This window comes from Scyliorhinus torazame, chromosome X (genome assembly GCF_047496885.1).
Source record: "Scyliorhinus torazame isolate Kashiwa2021f chromosome X, sScyTor2.1, whole genome shotgun sequence".
Classification (NCBI taxonomy): domain Eukaryota; kingdom Metazoa; phylum Chordata; class Chondrichthyes; order Carcharhiniformes; family Scyliorhinidae; genus Scyliorhinus; species Scyliorhinus torazame.
Genome location: NC_092738.1, coordinates 27245521 through 27264917, shown reverse-complemented (window position 1 = coordinate 27264917; position 19397 = coordinate 27245521). Strand labels below are relative to the sequence as shown.

Here is a 19397-nt window from a genome sequence, read left to right as displayed (position 1 = left end):
ACCCTGTGGAATGTACACACTGTGACCATGGTGCACCAATGGGAGAGGGAGTGAATGTTGAACCCTTTGGGGTCTGACCAAATGAGTGACACCGTCCTGGATGGTGTGGGGCTTTCTGAGTAGTCACTTGGTAGTGCCGAATTTGAGTATTGCTCTAATGCTGTCAAAACATTTCATCTTGCACTACTCATCAGGACAGATTCACAAGAATACCAAATCTCAAAGGGAGCAACAGTTTTATACTGCATGAGAAAAGGGTGCTGATTAGTTGACAAGTGGACACTGATTGGCAAGGACAGTGCCATGGAGAATGCACCAGGGAACAGTTATTCCCCAAGCTATCCTGATTCTGTTCTGAGACAAGATAAAAATCTTTTGACAGCATGTTTTTTTTAGCAAAGCTTCTTGAGTGTTGTTGGAGCTGCACTTATCCAGACAAGTGCAGCTCCAACAACACTCCAGTCACTCCTGATTTGTGCCTTGTACATGGTGGACAGGTTTTGGGAGTTGGGAGGTGAGTTACTCCACAGTCGACCCAGTTTCTGCCTTCCCATTGCAGTCGCAATGTTGATGGGGCTTCTGGTCACTGATGATCTACAAGATGGTGGAAATCTCAGCGATGATGGTGCAATTGAAAGTTGAGGGGAGAATGGGGGGGTCATCTTTAGCCAGGTTACATACAATACTTCAGGACTCTCCTGGGAAGAGGCAATAAACACCTTGTGACCGTTTCTCATCTTTCTTCAATGACAGTAAAATCCTAAGCAAGTTGAGTCTGTGGTGTGCAAGACTCCTGTTTAAACAGTTCTCCATGGATATAACCCCTAGGGATGCAATGGAAAGATTTCTTCTCACCTGTGTGTAGATCCAGAACTGAGCCATGAGGTGGAGTTATAGTTTAATGGACGAGCACTTGTTATTAGTAGCCCTTGCAGCCATACCTGGGTGCCAGCCGTGGCCCAGTGGAGCGCACACTTACCTCGGAGTTGGAGGTTGTAGGTCCCAGTTCAGGACTTGTGCACAGAAATCCAGGCTGACACTCTAGTGCATTACTGAAGGAGTCCAGCACTGTCACAGATCATTGTCAAACCAGGACTGTTTGGTGAGCACAGTAAGAAGTCTTACAACACCAGGTTAAAGTCCAACAGGTTTGTTTCAAACACTAGCTTTAGGAGCACCGCTCCTTCCTCAGGTGAAAGGAGCAGCGTTCCGAATGCTAGTGATTTGAAACAAACCTGTTGGACTTTAACCTGGTGTTGTAAGACTTCTGCAAACACCTCAGCAGGACTCGAGGCTGCCGAACAATTGCATCAAGTTTAAGTCTTCACAAAGTCTGCTTCTCTGGAAGATGCCTGCCAAGCAGACAAAGTACCAACCTCATCTCACTGCGTCACCTTCAACTTTAATTTCGGACAAGGCTCGGCACAACATCGAGGGCCGAAGGGCCGGTTCTGTGCTGTACTGTTCTATGTTCTTACTGTGCTCACCCCAGTCCAACGCCGGCATCTCCACATCATGTTTGGAGAGTGTAAAGGATCCCATGACATTTATTCTGAAGAAGTGCCAGAGTCCTGGCTAACATGTATCACTCAATTAACATCACATAAAACCCCAGATTATCCTGAGGATGGGAAAGGTGTTACAGAGATGCAAGACTTTCTTTTTACACGGACTCCATTGTAGAAAGGGAATCTCAGATGAATTGAAGCCCCATTATTCTTGGCTGTATCATTATCTCCCACATGAGAATGAGATATCATTTAACAATTAATGTAAAGATTTGATTACAATACAAGACCTACATCCTGCTGGTCTGAATATTGTCTTATTAATTGAATCCTCCCAAACAAAATAATGGTGATGGCTGGGAACCTGCGTCAATTAGTTCAACTCGGCTGTTGTTGTTTGTAAAGCGGATTTGTGGGTATGAGGAAGGTGCAGCATTTCATTGGCTTCACCGAGTGCCAGAGTAATGGTTCTGTGGACAGAAGGATTTTTTTTTGGCAAAGCATAAAGAGCTGAAGGAGAGAGAGAGAGGCCAAGCCTCCAGCGGCAACTCCAGTGCATCAGTGGCTGAGCAGCTTTACAAACGCACTTTGTGCTGTTCTGACAAAGTTTCAGTGTTTTCACTTTCTTTTTCCTGGGAAAGGGGGGGGGGGGGGGGGGGGGGAAGGAGCGAGCGACCCTTCAGATTGTAAAATGTCGACTCTCGAGAAGGCGAGAGGAAGAAAAGTCGTGTCGCAGGTAACTAGTCCGTGCTCTCCCTCTCTCTTTTGTCAGCTGGTAACCGTTTTGCTGCTTTCGTCTTATCCACAATAAAGTTGGGGCTCTGCTGTGGTGAGTACAGTGTAACTCAGGCTGCTGCTGTGCCTTGGAGCTGCGACTCTCTGCAAATCCACGCAGGGACTTTAAAACTCATCCTGTTCAGTGAAGAGGAGCCCCCAGCCTCTGCACTGGCACTGGGATGTACAGACTGGAGAACCTGCATGTTGTTCGCCCCATCTTGTGTCCTGCAGAACAGCTGACTGATGACGGCCGCAGTTTGCCTGTTGAGAAGGTAGAATGCAGGTTTTTTGTACAATATGTCCAGGAACACAGCAGCTTTGACAGGACGAGACCCCCTCCCCCCTTCCCCCGGCAACAATAGTTGCTCTCTTTCCAAACGTCATCCTCTGCAGACTGCAATGCTGCCGCTTGACTTTCTCCCCTTTGAGCTGTCAGCTCTGCTGTCGCTTTTTGCTGGTATTGGGGATGTCAGTGGGTGTTTGAAAAGGTCTGCGAGCGATTAATGATTAAGCTGCGGAGAGGGTGGGGGCTTTGTGTGTGCACATAACTATTGGCAGATGACACACCAAACATGCAGGAGTCTGAATTGTGCAGCTCTCATCAGGCAGGGGGGTCCCTGGTCCAGTACTGAAACTGATAGACTAAGTTCAGAAACGTGTGTGGGTGGGCAACTTGTGTTTAGATAGCGCCTTAAGAGAATTAAAAACGTATCTTCACAGGAACACTCTAAAACAAAATTAGACACATCAGCAGATTTTCAGTTTTAAGGAGTGTTTTAAAGGAGAGAGGTGTGGGGAGGGGATTCTAGAGCTTTGTCACCGATGGTGGAGCGATTAAAATTGGGAATGTTCATGAGGCCAGAAGTAGAGGAGTGTAGATATCTCAGAGTGGTGGAGCTGGAGGTGATTACAGAGATAGGGTGGGGGAGTGGCCATGGAGGGATTTGAAAACCAGGATGAGAATTTTAAAATCATTACAACAGTGAAACTACACTTGTAGCTCATTGGCTGTAAAGCACTTTGAACTGTTCAGTGACTGTGAAATAAGCTATATAAATGCAAGTCTTTCTTAAACTGGGAGGCAGTGTAGGCCTGCGAGCACGGCCGTGGTGAGGGAACAGGACTTGGTGTGACTAAGATCGTGGACAGCAGGTAACCTCAGGTTTACAAAGTGCAGAATGTATGGGAGACCAGCCCATACAGGAGTGTGTTGGAATAGTCGGGTCGAGAGATAGTGAAAACATGGACGAGGGTTTCAACAGCAGATAAGCAGAGACAGGGCAGAGAGCAATGATGTTACAGAGGTAATGGGTGATCTTAGCGATGCTGTGATTGGAAGCTGATGTGAAAGGCTTGCTGTCAGGTTGTGGGCAAAAAGGAGCAGAGGAGGGTTTTTTTGGGGGATTGTTGCTTCACGACTTGAAAGTCTGCTGAAGCAAACACAATATGAGAAAAAGCGTTTTCACGCAGAAAGTGGTTAGGGTCTGGAATGCACTGCCCGAGTGTGGTCGAGACAGGTTCAATCGAGGCTTTCAAAAGAGAGTAAGACTGTAATCTGAAAAGGAAGAATGTTCGGGTTATGTGCAAAGGCAGGGCAATGGCACTAGGTGAGGTGCTTATTTGGCGAGCTGGTGCAGACATGACAGGCCGAATGGCCTCCTTCTGTGCTGTAACAATACTGTCAATGCGAGGACATTGGCGCCACATTGTGGGCGACACTGCCTTGTGAAAGCCACAGTGGTGCTGCCAGTCTTGCTTCCTGAAGATGCCAATGTGCAAGGGCATGGTTGGCATGAGCACTGACCACCCTCTGGGTACCTCACACAGCAGATCATTCTTCGCGTGGCAGTCCATTCTGGCAGGGTTAAGGAGTGGTTGGTTCTGTGGATCGAGACTGGTGCTGATGGATTTTCCACCGGAATTCCTGGGTTAAAACAAATTCTGGGGGGCCCCCTTCACGCCGCCTGGCGGGTGTGAGGGGGTGGGGTAGTTGTAGCACCCATACATCTAGCTAAGATCATTGTAGATTTAGGGCATGATTTACCCAAATAATTTAGAAGTGTCATTTTGGGCGGGTTTGACGGGGTGTTTCCCGCTGGCTTTCTGAGTGAGATCCAGACCTGGATTCACCCACACTTAATCATTTTTGAGCCTTGGGGACTTTCTCCCCAGTCTAGCGCACGCTTGGAAATGTTTTCAGCAGTTGAGAGCTGAACTTGCTGGTGAGACCAGCTGAGATCGGGGTGTGGATTTTGAAAGGGTGTCATGATCTCTAAGTGAGCTTAAGGGTCCCCCACACTCCCCACGCACAGACAATGCCACCACCCGTAGACCTGGGCATTTCCTCCAAGTGAGGATATCCCTCTATGGGGCTGCTGAGGCCCCCCGCCCCCTTTTCAGGACCCCCCTTCACACCCCCAACCTTTTATGAAGCCCCTTCATACCCTGCTTACACGCCCTCACCCTTCATAACCCCTGTTCATGAGCATGGCCTGGGGGGGCATGGTAGCACAGTGGTTAGCACTGTTGCTTCACAGCTCCAGGGTCCCAGGTTTGATTCCCGGCTTGGGTCACTATCTGTGCCGAGTTTGCACGTTCTCACTGTGTCTGCACGGATTTCCTCCGGGTGCTCCGGTTTCCTCCCACAGTCCAAAGATGTGCGGGTTAGGTGGATTGGCCATGATAAATTGCCCTTAGTGTCCAAAAGGTTAGGTGGGGTTACTAGGCTATGGCAATAGAGTGGAGGTGTGAGCTTAGGTAGGGTGCTCTTTTTTTAAAAAAAGGGCCAGTGCAGACTCGATGGGCTGAATGTAAATTCTACGATTCTCAGGCCCCGACCCTTGGCAGTATCAACCTGGCACCTGGGCAGTGCCAACTTGGAACAGTGCCAGGGTACTGCCCTGTCCTGTCCACGACCACCCGGGGGGTTCCAACGGCCTCAAGAGACAAGTACTAATCGGCGCCTAGGTGTGGTCTCACCGGTGTTCCGGGCACTGGGAGAATACTGGTCCCAAGTAGGTCGCGAGTATTTAAATGTTAAATATGATTATTAGATCACGCTCAGTGAAGGCCTGATACAGATCGTGGCGGGCGCCGTGCGCGTAGCCCGATTTGGGCCTCTCCTGCAATGCACCCAGCCTGCCTAGATTGGCGTCGGGTGCAACGCGGTGATAGAATCACGCCCTTACAATGAAGACCACTTTGCATTATCCACTTCAGTTCTGTACTTGGCAGCCCACATCCCTGCAGCTTTCGGAGTTTGAAGTTCCCTCACTATTACTTTGGATTGGTTATGAATGTGGAACTCTCACTCCTGATGGGGGGTCCCCTAAAAACATTGCAGTGCCTTCATTCTGTCTAGCCGGAGAGGGGAACTGTTTTAAAAAAATCTTTTTATTGACATTTTCAAAATTTGGAGTTGGGAACTGTTACTTTAACTTTGACATGAGATCTCTATTATATAAAGTGAGTTTTTATTCCAGAAATTCCCTCTGATTTTTTGTGCCGCAGGGCACCTTTGTAAAGCATGGGCGGATTTTTTTAGTACATAAAGCGCATTAGTCATAACTGGATGACTCCCTGCCAAAAGTGGTGTAATGGGCTACTGAAATTTAAGCTCAGAAGACAGCTTCTTCTTTCACAAAAACAAATCGATCTCGTTAACCCTTTCCTCTGTACAGGTTTCTGCTAAATGCTCAGATGCCCCTTGATGTCTCACTAGGTATATGAACTCCCTAGAGGGTGGCGAAACCAGACAGACCAAGAAAGGCTCACTCAGATTAAATAGCAAGCTGCAGCAGAGGACAATTCAGGGCTCTGGAGAGAGGGCAGGACGGTACATGTAGAGTTTTGGACTGCTACAGCAAAGAGCTGGCACAGAGACGATGGGCTGGACAGCCCCCTTCTGCACCATAAATGGTTCTCTCACTCTCAGTCTTGACTTTACTGAACGACTGAGCATACACAGTGACTCTGGGGTAGAGAAGATTCACAACTCTAAGTGAAGACATTTCGCCTCACCTCAGTCCAAAATGGCCGACCCCCTTATCCTGAGATTGGAACCTAGTCTCCAGCCATAGGAACCCGCCTCTCAGCATTGACCCTGTGAAGCCCCTGAAGAATCTTCTACATTTCAATTAGACCAGCTCTCGTTCTTCACAACTACAGAGAATCTGTCTACTCGATTTCTCCTCGTAGGACAATTCTCTCACATTCCAAGAATCAACCAAGCCTCTGCCTTTACAGGACAAAGGGAGAACGGGAAGCATTTGGGCAGGGGTGGGGGGGCAACCATCAGGCAGGCCCGAGTTGCGATGAACATTCCGTCAGTGTGGTTTGCCACTTCTGCTGTATTTTACACACAGACGTCAACTCTTTGTTATGGTTTCTGGATCCTCGTTCGGATACTGCCCACGTGTGACTTACTGAAGCCAATGGGCCAAGTGGACAAAGCCCTCTGAACTCATCACTTTCCTCATGATCCATGTGGCCATCTTCAGAACTGGGGCCTTAAAGGAAATCGTCTCAATCGCCTCCTGTACGTGTGTCAGAAACATTCATTCTTGGAGCTTGAACATACCGTTGCAGCATTCTGGGGCGCGATTCTCCGATGCCGCGCCGTTTGGGAGAATCGCCTGGGGCGCCATTTTTTCACGCGACGCCGGTCCAACGCCCTCGCGATGCACCCAAGCGGCGAGATCGGCACTATCTAGTTCTGTGCGGCACAGTCCGATGAATCGCCCAAGACACCCAAAATGGCGATTCTCCGCCACCCCCACTATTCTCAGGCCCGGATGGGCCAAGCGGCCTGCCCAAAACGACGGTTTCCCGCCGGCACCATCCACACCTGGTCGTTGCCGGCGGGAACAGCGCGGGAACGCTGGGGGGGGGGCGGCCTGTGGGGGGGCGAGGGGGGTTCTTTCACCGGGGTAGGACTCAAAAGGGGTCTGGCCTGCGATCGGTGCCCACCGATCGGCGGGCCGGCCTCTCTGAAGGAGGACCTCCTTTCCTCCGTGCCCCGCAAGATCGATCTGACATCTTGCGGGGCGGCCTCGGGGAGGATGGCAACCACGCATGCAACCCGCGCATGCGCGGGTGACGGCAATTAGGCGGCGGATGACGCGGCGCCGCTTTTATGCGGCGCCAATGCCCGGCGTGCGCTGACGACGCTGCTTTAGCGCCACGCCCCCCGAGTTTCTCGCGGCCCCGATCCTAGCCCATTGTCGGGCCCTGAATCGGCCGAGACCGGGGCAGTTTCGCGCCGTCGTGAACCTCGATGGCGTTCACGACGGCATGGGCACTTAGTCGCGGGAGCGGAGAATCGCGCCCCTGATGTTTTGGAAATGGAGGACATTGTGTGACATTAACCCATGTGCTCTTGGCGTGGCCATCTTTTTTTTTGTTCAATTGTAGCACCCATACATCCCCGGAGCCCAACAGGTTTATTTCCCTAAAGCCCATCCAATTTCCTTTTGAAATCATCATCTCTGCCTCCACCTGCCCCCATCCCTTGTAGGCAGCCAAAATGAGTACTGTCTATCTTTTACCCCAGGGACAGGCATGATTTTTGCAGGCATTTGGCAATAGTGCCAATGAAAATTTAAAATAAAGAGGACAGTGTGGGGGAACTGCCTCATGTTCATTTCTTCAAATTTCTACATTTGCGTTAGCAATTGCAGGGTTTGATATTAGTTTATCATTATGAGCATTATGAGCATTGCTCAGTTTGGACAAAGGAATGCAGACCTGAAGGTCCCAACTGTGTAGAGTTTGCACATTCTCCCCGTGTCTGCGTAGGTTTCCTCCGGGTGCTCCGGTTTCCTCCTACAGTACAAAGATGTGCAGGTTAGCTGGATTGGCCATGCTAAATTGCCCCTTAGTGTCCAAAAGATTAGGTGGGGTTAGTGGGATAGGGTGGGAGAGGTGGGGTGCTCTCTTGCGGGGGTTGGTGCAGATTCGATGGGCCGATTGGCCTCCTTCTGCACTGTAGGGATTCTATGAGCTTCTATGTTCCTTTTGCATCTCTAGCCCAAAAATCTCTTGTCCTCTTGTCCTTGCAGCAGTGAAATGGAAGCAGTTCAGTATATTTTATTGAGCTAAATCAGCCCTATTTACATGCAAATGCATTTGCAATCTTGGCATCGGCCGCAGGGATGGTTATTGCAAAGTCACAGTCATGATTTTGTGACTCTTGCCAGTTGACCTGAATGCCTGGGCTCTAGCTGTTTGTATTCTCTGTTCACTGGCAGTTTCACTGCTGCCAGACTAGCTTTCTTACATTACAATGGCACTCTTGCCATTGGAGGCAACCCTGGAGATAAGACCTGGGTGAATCAAATTGGAGACATTTTAATCCCATTTCCTGGTGGATAGGAGCTAAAATAATTTGGCACGAATTAGAGCTATTTCATTGGCAATCTTTGCTTTTTGGTTTGAGTTGTTTGAATCCCAGTTCTGTTTGGAGCTGCTCCTGCAGCAGATGTCTAACAGAGGCCATGTTTGGTTGTGGGGTTACACTGATACTGTCATAACGTGGAAATGAAGGTCACAGATGAAGTCACCCTCAGGACGTCCCAAAGCAGCTTTCTGCAAATGAAGTGTTTTTGAAGTGTAGTCATTGTTATAATGTAGGAGATGCAGAGGTTACACACAGCAACATCTCACAGATAATGATCAGGGAGTGAGCCTCGGTGTCTGTCGGAGTGATCCATGATGTCTCTCGCGGGCTGTGTCTTGGGATCTCTTGCGGAGTGTCTCTTGGGGAGCCAGCCTCGGTGTCTCTCGGGGAGCGAGCCCCGGTCTGCAAACTCCACACAGCCAGTCACCCAAGGCCAGAATCAAACCTGGGTCCTTTGTGCTGTGAGGCAGCAGTGTTAACCACAATGCCACCAGGTTACAGGGCATTCCAGGGCATTTCATGGCTATTGAAGTATTTTTGAAATGTCACTCTTGTTATGTAGGAATGGCTGTACAGTGATGGGCCACTGGCAGTCCGCTTATAGATTAGGCTGAGTGTGTTTGCTGAACAGTTTTTCGTAAAGGTGTGAATCCATGTCACTCGCACATCTTATAACGGATAGGGTGACGCAGTGGGTAGCATTGCTATCTCATGGTGCCAAGGTCTCAGGTTCAATCCCGGCTCTGGGTCACTGTCCGCGTGGAGTTTGCACATTCTCCCCGTGTCTGTGTGAGTTTCACCCCCACAACCCAAAGATGTGCAGGTTAGGTGGATTGGCCACGCTAAATTGCCCCTTAATTGGAAAAATTATTTAAAAAAAATAATGGAGTCGTCCGAGGCCCCAAACCTCCATCCTCTGGATTAAGGAGAGAGCAAAAGAAACCCGCAGAAGCAGAGAGTGCTTCGAAAGATATTTTACCTCCATGAGAAAATCACTGATGGTTGGAGTGGCAAATGATGCAGCAGCCACTTGAGGTCGATTGTTGGGAGAGAGTAGAGGGAGCTTTCACTGACCTGTCAGCACTTGAGGGGAAAACAAGTTGGATTATTGCTCAGCACTGCCGTCCTACACCTCACCGAGAATGGACGTTGACTAAAGCTGGTTAAAGTAAGTCTTTTAGTGTGGTCCAGGAGGCCTGGGAGTGTAAGATATTACACCATAGTTCTGCAGCAATTCCTCGAAGTTATACTTCGAAGAGGTATGTGGTGGGAAAGCTCAGGTGGCAATTGGAGAAACAATTGGCCTGTTCATTGCCCGATTTCTGAATTCTTACACTCACGAGGGAAGGGAATATGGACAGGGGCCTCAACATCTGGATTCTGGTTCTGACTGCAAAAGCCCCATGGGTAATCTGAAACAATTACTGCTAACAGTCTGGTTCTATCTGAAAGGCAAAAGGAAGAGCAGGTGGTTGAGGCCCTCTGCAGCAGAGCAAGCCTGCAGGGGAAAGGCAAGTGCAGAAAGTGAACACTGTCCCACATAAAAATGCTCTTTTATTCAGTTGGACTTGGGGAGAGGATTTCTGGAACCAAACAGAGAGGATTGCATCAGGTTAGGACCAGGTTGCTGCCCGTTGGGTTTGCTTTGACGCCGGTTCCGGGGAAGAAGACCGGAACCTTTCCCGCTTACCCGAAAATCCAGTGTGGAAGAGAGGACCGGCAGTGCAGGTTCTAGACAGAAACATGGAAAACATTGAAAATTTATGACACAGAAGGAGACCATTCATTCCATTATGTCTGTGCTGACAAAAGACTTATCCAGTCTGATCCCACTTTGCAACCCTGTAGGTTACAGCACTTCAAGTGCATATCCAAGTGTCTTTTAATCCTGATGAAGGTTTCTGCCTCTACAATCCCTCTCTCAAACAGACGGTTCAACTGCCCTCCAATCCTTCCCACCATTTACTTTTGATTTATGCCCCCAGATTATTGGTCTCTCCACTCGGGAAAAAAGCCCTTCCTATTCACTCAACGTAAGCCCCTCAGAGTTTTATACATCTCAGCCTCCTCCGTTTAAAAAAAATAGCTTCATATAGGGGCAATCTCTGCCATTACCTTGCTCCTGACATCTTTCATTGTTTTCATAAAGGCAGACCCTTTTAACTTATTCAAATCGAAGAGGGATGTTTAGTGTGATATTTTAGTTGAGCAATTGTGACCAAGATTTCACACTGCGGGGAGCTGAGGCTATCTTCCCAAGTGGGAAATATGAAAGTGATTGAATCCTCAAAGCATTATTTTTCCTAAATATCTACTTTATTCCGAAAATTTATAAAGTGGCATTTCAGCGCATTCCAGATCAGTTCTGATCAATACACTAGATTGGGGGCCTCACTCCAGAAGATGTTGGCCAGGATGTTTCCAGGGAAACCTCAGTTGTGAGGATAGAGTGGCCAGGTTGGCACTGTTCTCCTTGGAGAGAAGAAGGTTAAGAGGAGATTGATGTTCAAAATCAAGAGTGGGCTGGACAGGGTCGATCGGGGGAAACTCAGCAAAAGATCAGGAACGAGAGGGCACGGATTTAAAGTGATTTGCAAAAGAAGCAAATGTGACGTGAGAAAAAACTTTCACACAGCGGGTGGTTGGGGTCTGGAATTCATGGCCTGGAAGTGAATAAATAATCTTTTATTAGTGTCACAAGTAGGCTTACATTAAGTTACTGTGAAAATCCCCTCGTTGCCACATTCCAGCGCCTGTTCGGGTCACAGAGGGAGAATTCAGAATGTCCAATTCACCTAACAGCACGTCTTTCGGGACTTGTGGGAGGAAACCGGAGCACCCGGAGGAAACCCACGCAGACGCGGGGAGAACGTGCAGACTCCGCACAGACAGTGACCCAAGCCCGGAATCGAACCTGGGACTCTGGTGCTGTGAAGCAACAGCGCTAACCAGTGTGCTACTATGCCACCATGTGGTGGAGGCAGGTTCAATCGAGGCTTTTAAGAGGGCATTAGATGATTATTTGAATAGAAACAATGTGCAGGGAAATGGCACTAAACCATGATGCTCGTTTGGAGAGCTAGTGCAGACATGATGGGCCAAATAGCCTCTTTGTGCACCGTAACAATTCTGTGATTTATTGGATGTACCTCACGTTCCTGATGACAGTCCTGGGGCGGGATTCTCCCAGCCCTGCGCCGGGCTGGAGAATCCCCGCAACCGCGCCACCCCAACACGGGCACACCGCGGAGAATCGGCACCATTGGTGCCGGTGCGTTTGGCACGGCACCGGCCGCAGGCCACTCTACGTGACCGGGCCACCAATTCTCCGGCCCTGATCGGCCGAGCGGCCGCTCTAAAAAGGCAGTCCCGCCGGCGCCGTCCACACCTGGTCGCAGCCGGCGGGAACTCTGCGCGCAGGGTCGGGGGGCTGCTTGTGGGGGGAGGGGGCTCCGAACCCGGGGGGGGGGCCTCCGATGGGGCCTGGCCCGCGATCGGGGCCCATTGATCCGCGGGCCGGCCTCGCTCCCCGGGCCTATTTTCTTATGCGCCGGCCCTGAATCCCGTGCCATGTTGCGTTGGGGCCGGCGCGTTGAGGGAGGCCACCGCGCATGCGCGGATCTCGCGCCGCACAGTTCTCGCCGGGGTGGGAGGCTGGAGCGGCGTGAACCGTTCCAGCGCCATGCTGGCCCCCTGTAGGGGCCAGAATCGGTACTCCCAGCAGCCCGTTCACGCCGTCGTGAAACGCGGTGGCGTTTCCAATGGCGTGGGCACTCTGCCGCTGAATGGGAGAATCCCGCCCCAGCTCTGTGTTTCCACCTCCTGCAGCAGTGCCAGAGAAATGGGGCCAGCCTATGAAAACATGCAGCTGCACCTCCTCACAACTGCAAGAGAAACATAGCCGCACACCGTGCTCGTGTTTGAAAGATAATGGCTATTGTTTTGAAAAAGTTGAGGGAACATTCCATTGATCTCAACGCAAGTCAAATTGAGAATTAATGCTTGGTTGGAGGGGTTGCAGCGCTCAATTTGAAAGTCATCCTCAAATACGTTTTTATTGTAATTGTTGAACAAAATAATGTATTTTGCGGTTGACTTATATCAAATTAACTGATTGAAAAGCATAGTTTTTCACTGAATTTTGTGCCGATCTTGGGTGAGGCATGCTATTCCAGAGAGATGGAATTTTTCCATTTTTTTGGCAGCATCAGGCACTTGTTCAAGTTCATCGTAGCTAAATATAGAGTAAAGCGCCTTCTACTCTGCCCACATAAAGTGTGTGCCACCCCTATGCATTTCTGTTTCCTGTACAAACCATCCTGTGGCCTTGAAGTTTCCTGATTGGCAGGGTAGGAGCTGGGGAGCCCCAGTAAGCTGCCTTAATGGGGTGGGAGGATGTGGGTTGGCCTTTACCAGTCACAGGGCCTGTTCTTCCTATCCCCCCAAGCACCACTCTGCCCCCCCTCCCCATCCTCCAGGTGCTACTCTTTGCCCCCCCTCCATCCTCCAGGTGCCACTCTGCCCCCCTCCCCATCCTCCAGGTGCCACTCTGCCCCCCTCCCCATCCTCCAGGTGCCACTCTGCCCCCCCCCCATCCTCCAGGTGCCACTCTGCCCCTCCCACATCCTCCAGGTGTCACTCTGCCCCCCCTCCATCCTCCAGGTGCCACTCTGACCCCCCTCCCCATCCTCCAGGTGCCACTCTGCCCCCCCTCCCCATCCTCCAGGTGCCACTCTGCCCCCCCTCCCCATCCTCCAGGTGCCACTGTGCCCCCCCATCCACCAGGTGCCACTCTGCCCCCCCCCATCCTCCAGGTGCCACTCTGCCCCCCCCATCATCCAGGTGCCACTCTGCCCCCCCCTCCCCATCCTCCAGGTGCCACTCTGCCCCCCCTCCCCATCTTCCAGGTGCCACTCTGCCCCCCCCCCCCATCCTCCAGGTGCCACTCTGTCCCCCCTCCCCATCCTCCAGGTGCCACTCTGCCCCCCCCCATCCTCCAGGTGCCACTCTGCCCCCCCCCTCCCCATCCTCCAGGTGCCACTCTGCCCCCCCCATCCTCCAGGTGCCACTCTGCCCCCCTCCCCATCCTCCAGGTGCCACTTTGCCCCCCCATCCTCCAGGTGCCACCTTGCCCCCCCCTCCCCATCCTCCAGGTGCCACTCTGCCCCCCTCCCCATCCTCCAGGTGCCACTCTTTGCCCCCCTCTCCATCCTCCAGGTGCCACTCTGCCCCCCCCCCTCCCCATCCTCCAGGTGCCACTCTGCCCCCCCCATCCTCCAGGTGCCACTCTGCCCCCCTCCCCATCCTCCAGGTGTCACTCTTTGCCCCCCCATCCTCCAGGTGCCACTTTGCCCCCCCCTCCCCATCCTCCAGGTGCCACTCTGCCCCCCCCATCCTCCAGGTGCCACTCTGCCCCCCCCATCCTCCAGGTGCCACTCTGCCCCCCCCATCCTCCAGGTGCCACTCTGCCCCCCCCCATCCTCCAGGTGCCACTTTGCCCCCCCATCCTCCAGGTGCCACTCTGACCCCCCTCCCCATCCTCCAGGTGGTGCCACTTTGCCCCCCCTCCATCCTCCAGGTGCCACTCTGCCCCCCCATCCTCCAGGTGCCACTCTGCCCCCCTCCCCATCCTCCAGGTGCCACTTTGCCCCCCTCCCCATCCTCCAGGTGCCACTTTGCCCCCCCCTCCCCATCCTCCAGGTGCCACTCTGCCCCCCCTCCATCCTCCAGGTGCCACTCTGCCCCCTCCCCATCCTCCAGGTGCCACTCTGCCCCCCCGCCCCATCCTCCAGGTGCCACTCTGCCCCCCTCCCCATCCTCCAGGTGCCACTCTGCCCCCCCCCATCTTCCAGGTGCCACTCTGCAGGTGCCACTCTGCCCCCCTCCCCATCCTCCAGGTGCCACTCTGCCCCCCCCCATCCTCCAGGTGCCACTCTGCCCCCCCTCCCCATCCTCCAGGCGCCACTCTGCCCCCCCATCCTCCAGGTGCCACTCTGCCCCCCCCATCCTCCAGGTGCCACTCTGCCCCCCCTCCCCATCCTCCAGGTGCCACTCTGACCCCCCTCCATTCTCCAGGTGCCACTCTGACCCCCCTCCATCCTCCAGGTGCCACTCTGCCCCCCCCTCCCCATCCTCCAGGTGCCACTCTGCCCCCCCTCCCCATCCTCCAGGTGCCACTCTGTGCCCCCTCTCCATCCTCCAGGTGCCACTCTTTGCCCCCCATCCTCCAGGTGCCACTCTGCCCCCCCTCCCCATCCTCCAGATGCCACTCTGTGCCCCCCTCTCCATCCTCCAGGTGCCACTCTGTGCCCCCCTCTCCATCCTCCAGGTGCCACTCTTTGCCCCCCTCTCCATTCTCCAGGTGCCACTCTTTGCCCTCCCCATCCTCCAGGTGCCACTCTGCCCCCCTCCCCATCCTCCAGGTGCCACTCTGCCCCCCTCCCCATCCTCCAGGTGCCACTCTTTGCCCCCCTCTCCATCCTCCAGGTGCCACTCTTTGCCCCCCCTCCATTCTCCAGGTGCCTCTCTTTGCCCCCCTCCATCCTCCAGGTGCCACTCTTTGCCCCCCCCCCATCCTCCAGGTGCCACTCTGCCCTCCCTCCATCCTCCAGGTGCCACTCTTTGCCCCCCTCTCCATCCTCCAGGTGCCACTCTTTGCCCCCCCTCCATCCTCCAGGCGCCACTCTTTGCCCTCCCTCCATCCTCCAGTGCCACTCTTTGCCCCCCCCTCCATTCTCCAGGCACCACTCTTTGCCCCCCTCCATTCTCCAGGTGCCACTCTTTGCCCCCCCCTCCATTCTCCAGGCGCCACTCTTTGCCCCCTCCATTCTCCAGGTGCCACTCTTTGCCCCCCCATCCTCCAGGTGCCACTCTTTGCCCCCCTCCTCCATTCTCCAGGTGCCACTCTTTGCCCCCCCCTCCATTCTCCAGGTGCCACTCTTTGCCCCCCCTCCATTCTCCAGGTGCCACTCTTTGCCCCCCCATCCTCCAGGTTCCACTCTTTGCCCCCCTCCTCCATTCTCCAGGTGCCACTCTTTGCCCCCCTCCATTCTCCAGATGCCACTCTTTGCCCCTCTCCATCCTCCAGGTGCCACTCCCTCCAAACCTCAGTGTTCTGCCCAGATCGTGGTATAACTGCTGGGAAGGTGGGTTAATGAACCTGGCATCAAAACCTTCGCTCATTAACTGAGGAGAAATTAGAGCCTTTAGCCTGCCTGGTTGGAAAACAAAGGTTGCACAAATAACCTCCTGATACAAGTCCTGTCGTATTTCTAATATCGTGTGAGGTGTTTTTTTCGCATTGTTGTGGAAAGTGGTTATATAATCTGTCTGAGGCGTTCAGGAGAAACACGAGGGTTTCGGTGAGACTGCCGGCTCGTGTTGCCACACGTTGGCGAGGGGCAGGCATGTTCCATGCAAATCCATTCCAAAAGGCACTGGATTAGTTCCGCAGAATGGTCATTGTTTCAGCGTGAGGCTGGGTGGTAAGTGTCTGACGGCTGCTTGAACATGTTGGTGAGTGGGATGTCCACAGATTTAGCCTGATCTTGTCCACTCTCGAGCTTCCCACATGCACATTTTACGGAAGCTGGTTCTCTTTGCATTCCCTGGCTCTTCCTAACTTTAACTAGCTCTACCACTACCCAGAAACGGTAACCTGACATGACTGAAGATTCAACTGGGCACCTTACTGTTCCAGATAGAGTCATTGCAGCACAGAAGGCGGCTAGTCGGCCCATTTGAGTTCATGCCAGTGTTATGGGCCAGGGTTTAGAGAACCCCAAAGTGTATCATGGAGTTCACCTGACCCACAACTTTTACTCGACTGTGGTATGGGGAGCACACGGCCCACTCTGCAGGTGTGGGACAGCAGAAATGGAAAAGTATTTTTTAAAGCAAAACAATGTTTATTCTATGAACTCAAGTTAACCTTTTTAAAGCATACAGTGAACATCTTAGCAACCATTAATTCCAATACCACCCCCAAAGAATACAACACTAAGTAATCCTTAATAACTTCCCAAACAACATCCAGAAGACAAAAGAAACACCTTTTAACAGAAGCACATCAGGTTTACATTCACTACTGAAAACATTTATAATTCTGAATTCACCAAATGATCAAGAGATAGTCTTTTCATGGCAGAGAGAACAACAGTACACCTGCTTTGTCTGGCTTCAGCTCCAACACTGAAAACGAAACCATAAAATCACAGACACACCCAAGCTTTTCTCAAAGTGAAACTAAAAAGCAGAGCCAGAGCTCAGCTCCACCCACACTCTGACATCACTGCAGTAACATGAGCAGACAGACATTTCTTAAAGCGACATTCTCATGACACCAGTCCCTGTGGAGCAAACCAGTCAGTTCAATTTCCCCTGCTCTCTCTCTCTCTCTCTCTCTCTCTGGTCCTGCAAGTTTATTTTCTTCAAACACCCATCCAATTTCCGTTTGAAATTGTTGATCTTCTCTGCTTTCACCACCCTCGTATGGAATTGATAAAAGTACAGGTAACATTCTCACTCTTTTCCAATGTGTGTCGGCAGCAGGCAAGGCTCTTGCCACCAATGTCTGCCTGTCAAATGTAAGCATGGATGTCTTTTAGTAATTTCACAAACTGTTAATAACCCAGATCTTTGCAATAACAGACTGCGCACGGTCCCCTTCCTGTTGTACAGCTCTGTCTCCAGTTGGCCGTGACCCACAAACCAAGTTTAATTGACACCCCCGACAAAGTAGCATCCAGTCCTACAGCTTGCCTCATCCGTGTGTTGAAAAGCATTTTCCTGCACAATTCAGCCTTCGGAGGTGGGGAAGAAATCTCGCAGCATCTAAAGAAATGTTCAATTGTAAAGGCATAAGAATTCCAATTGGAGAAATTTACGTGAACAGGCATTCGTCCAAAGCAGGAATCCAGTTTGAGCATATTGTGTGTTCCCATGTAAACTGCCCGGATCAGAATTCCTATCCTAAAATGTTTGATGTGTACAAGCTGTGACTCTATTTGTAGTATTCTCGCTCGAGTCAAGGCTGTGGGTTTTGGTGCCACTCCACCACTGCAGTAATGCAGGCTGACACTCCCAGTACACTACAGAGGGAGTGCTGCAATGTCAGAGGTGCTGTCTTTCAGATATGACGTTGAACCCGTCTGCCCTCTGGGGTACATGTACAAGATCCCATTGCACTACCTCAGTGAGGAGCATGGGAGTTCTCCCTGGTCTCCTGGCCAATATCTATCCCTCGATCAACATCACTAAAAGACAGGTTGTCATCGCAATGCTGTTTGTGGGAACTTGCTGTGCACGGATTGGTTGCTATGTTTCCTACATGATCTCAATTGGCTGTAAAGCACTTTGGAATGTCCATTGGCCATGAAAAGCACTACAGAAAATGAAAATCCCTTTTTAACAGCTGGTTTGCTGAAGCCACCTTGCTGTTCATTGAGTACATAGAATACTACAAACGTATGGCCTGGCTGTAAAGGAGAATGTCCATAAATATGGGTTCAATAACTTTTAAAATCATATCATTTGGCAGTAATTTTGGCTTTGAACTTAATGAAGCAAAATCAATCTAATTGGATTAGGCTACTTTGGTTCCATTATCAATAATTTATGTCCTGTTTCTCATCATGCTTTTCTGCAGTTTGATCTGAATGTATCCAGATTGCTGGCAGACTCCAGGCTGAGATTAAATTAAGAGCCTCTGAAGCCACGGGCTGGGAGTGGGTGGAGTGCTTCTGGACTGCCAGCCTCCATTTCTGCCTCGCTAAGATGATGCCTCAATCATTGGCACATTTTGAACGGCATTCATGATTAGAAATAAGTAGCTTTCTAAGTTTATCCGCCTTCTAGGAAGCAATGCTCGTTTTCACAAGCTTGAAGTCTTTAAGGGTTAAGGCTGCTTCTGAATGTGTGTCTGTGAGAGTGATCGGGAGGGTTGGTTGTGCACCCTGCAGGATTGTGGAACAATAGCAGCCCTTTGGCAGAATCAAACAGTCTAAGATTATGGTCTGTGAAAGGTTGAGGGGGGGAGGGATAGGAACGTATACATTTTATGTTGCTGTATCCTCAGCTTCCTATGTATTGTTGCGCTGTTCTGAATCCTAGCTGTTTTATCAGAAAGGAAGTGTCCCATGGTCAGGAGTACAGAGATTGCAGAGTATCTTTTTGGCATAAACAAGCTTCTGGATATCTGTCCAGCTCTGCACTTCCCGAGTATCGAACGTGCCCATGCTGAGGGAGGGACAGATTCCTGCAGTACTGCTCCAATCAAGGCTGCAGATAACTGGGGCCCAGAATGTCCAAAAACCGGCAGGTTCTGCACCCAAGGTCCAAACCACAATCAGTTTAATCCCGAAAGTACCACCCATTACGAAAAGACCTTTGATTCCATTAGGGGAAAGGCTTCCCCAATGTTTAATTAACAAATTAGGGCAGCACGGTAGCATTGTGGATAGCACAATTGCTTCACAGCTCCAGGGTCCCAGGTTCGATTCCGGCTTGGGTCACTGTCTGTGCGGAATCTGCACATCCTCCCCGTGTGTGCGTGGGTTTCCTCCGGGTGCTCCGGTTTCCTCCCACAGTCCAAAGATGTGCAGGTTAGGTGGATTGGCCATGATAAATTGCCCTTAGTGTCCAAAATTGCCCTTAGTGTTGGGTGGGGTTACTGGGTTATGGGGATAGGGTGGAGGTGTTGACCTTGGATAGGGTGC

General features: G+C 51.4%; 1 protein-coding gene across 3 annotated transcripts in view; it reads left to right on the top strand.

Annotated features, from left to right (window-relative positions):
• LOC140405436 (tensin-2-like) overlaps nucleotides 1-19397 on the top strand; it is a 377445-nt gene that overhangs the window by 98679 nt on the left and 259369 nt on the right. Inside the window, exon 1 of one of the 3 annotated variants that reach the window (XM_072493847.1) lies at nucleotides 2172-2244. The exons of the other annotated variants lie outside the window; for them this stretch is intronic. Coding sequence (XP_072349948.1) covers nucleotides 2200-2244 — 45 coding nt within the window. The 5' untranslated portion in view covers nucleotides 2172-2199. Of the gene's footprint in view, nucleotides 1-2171; nucleotides 2245-19397 lie in introns of those variants that run through there. 3 annotated transcript variants of the gene reach the window in all.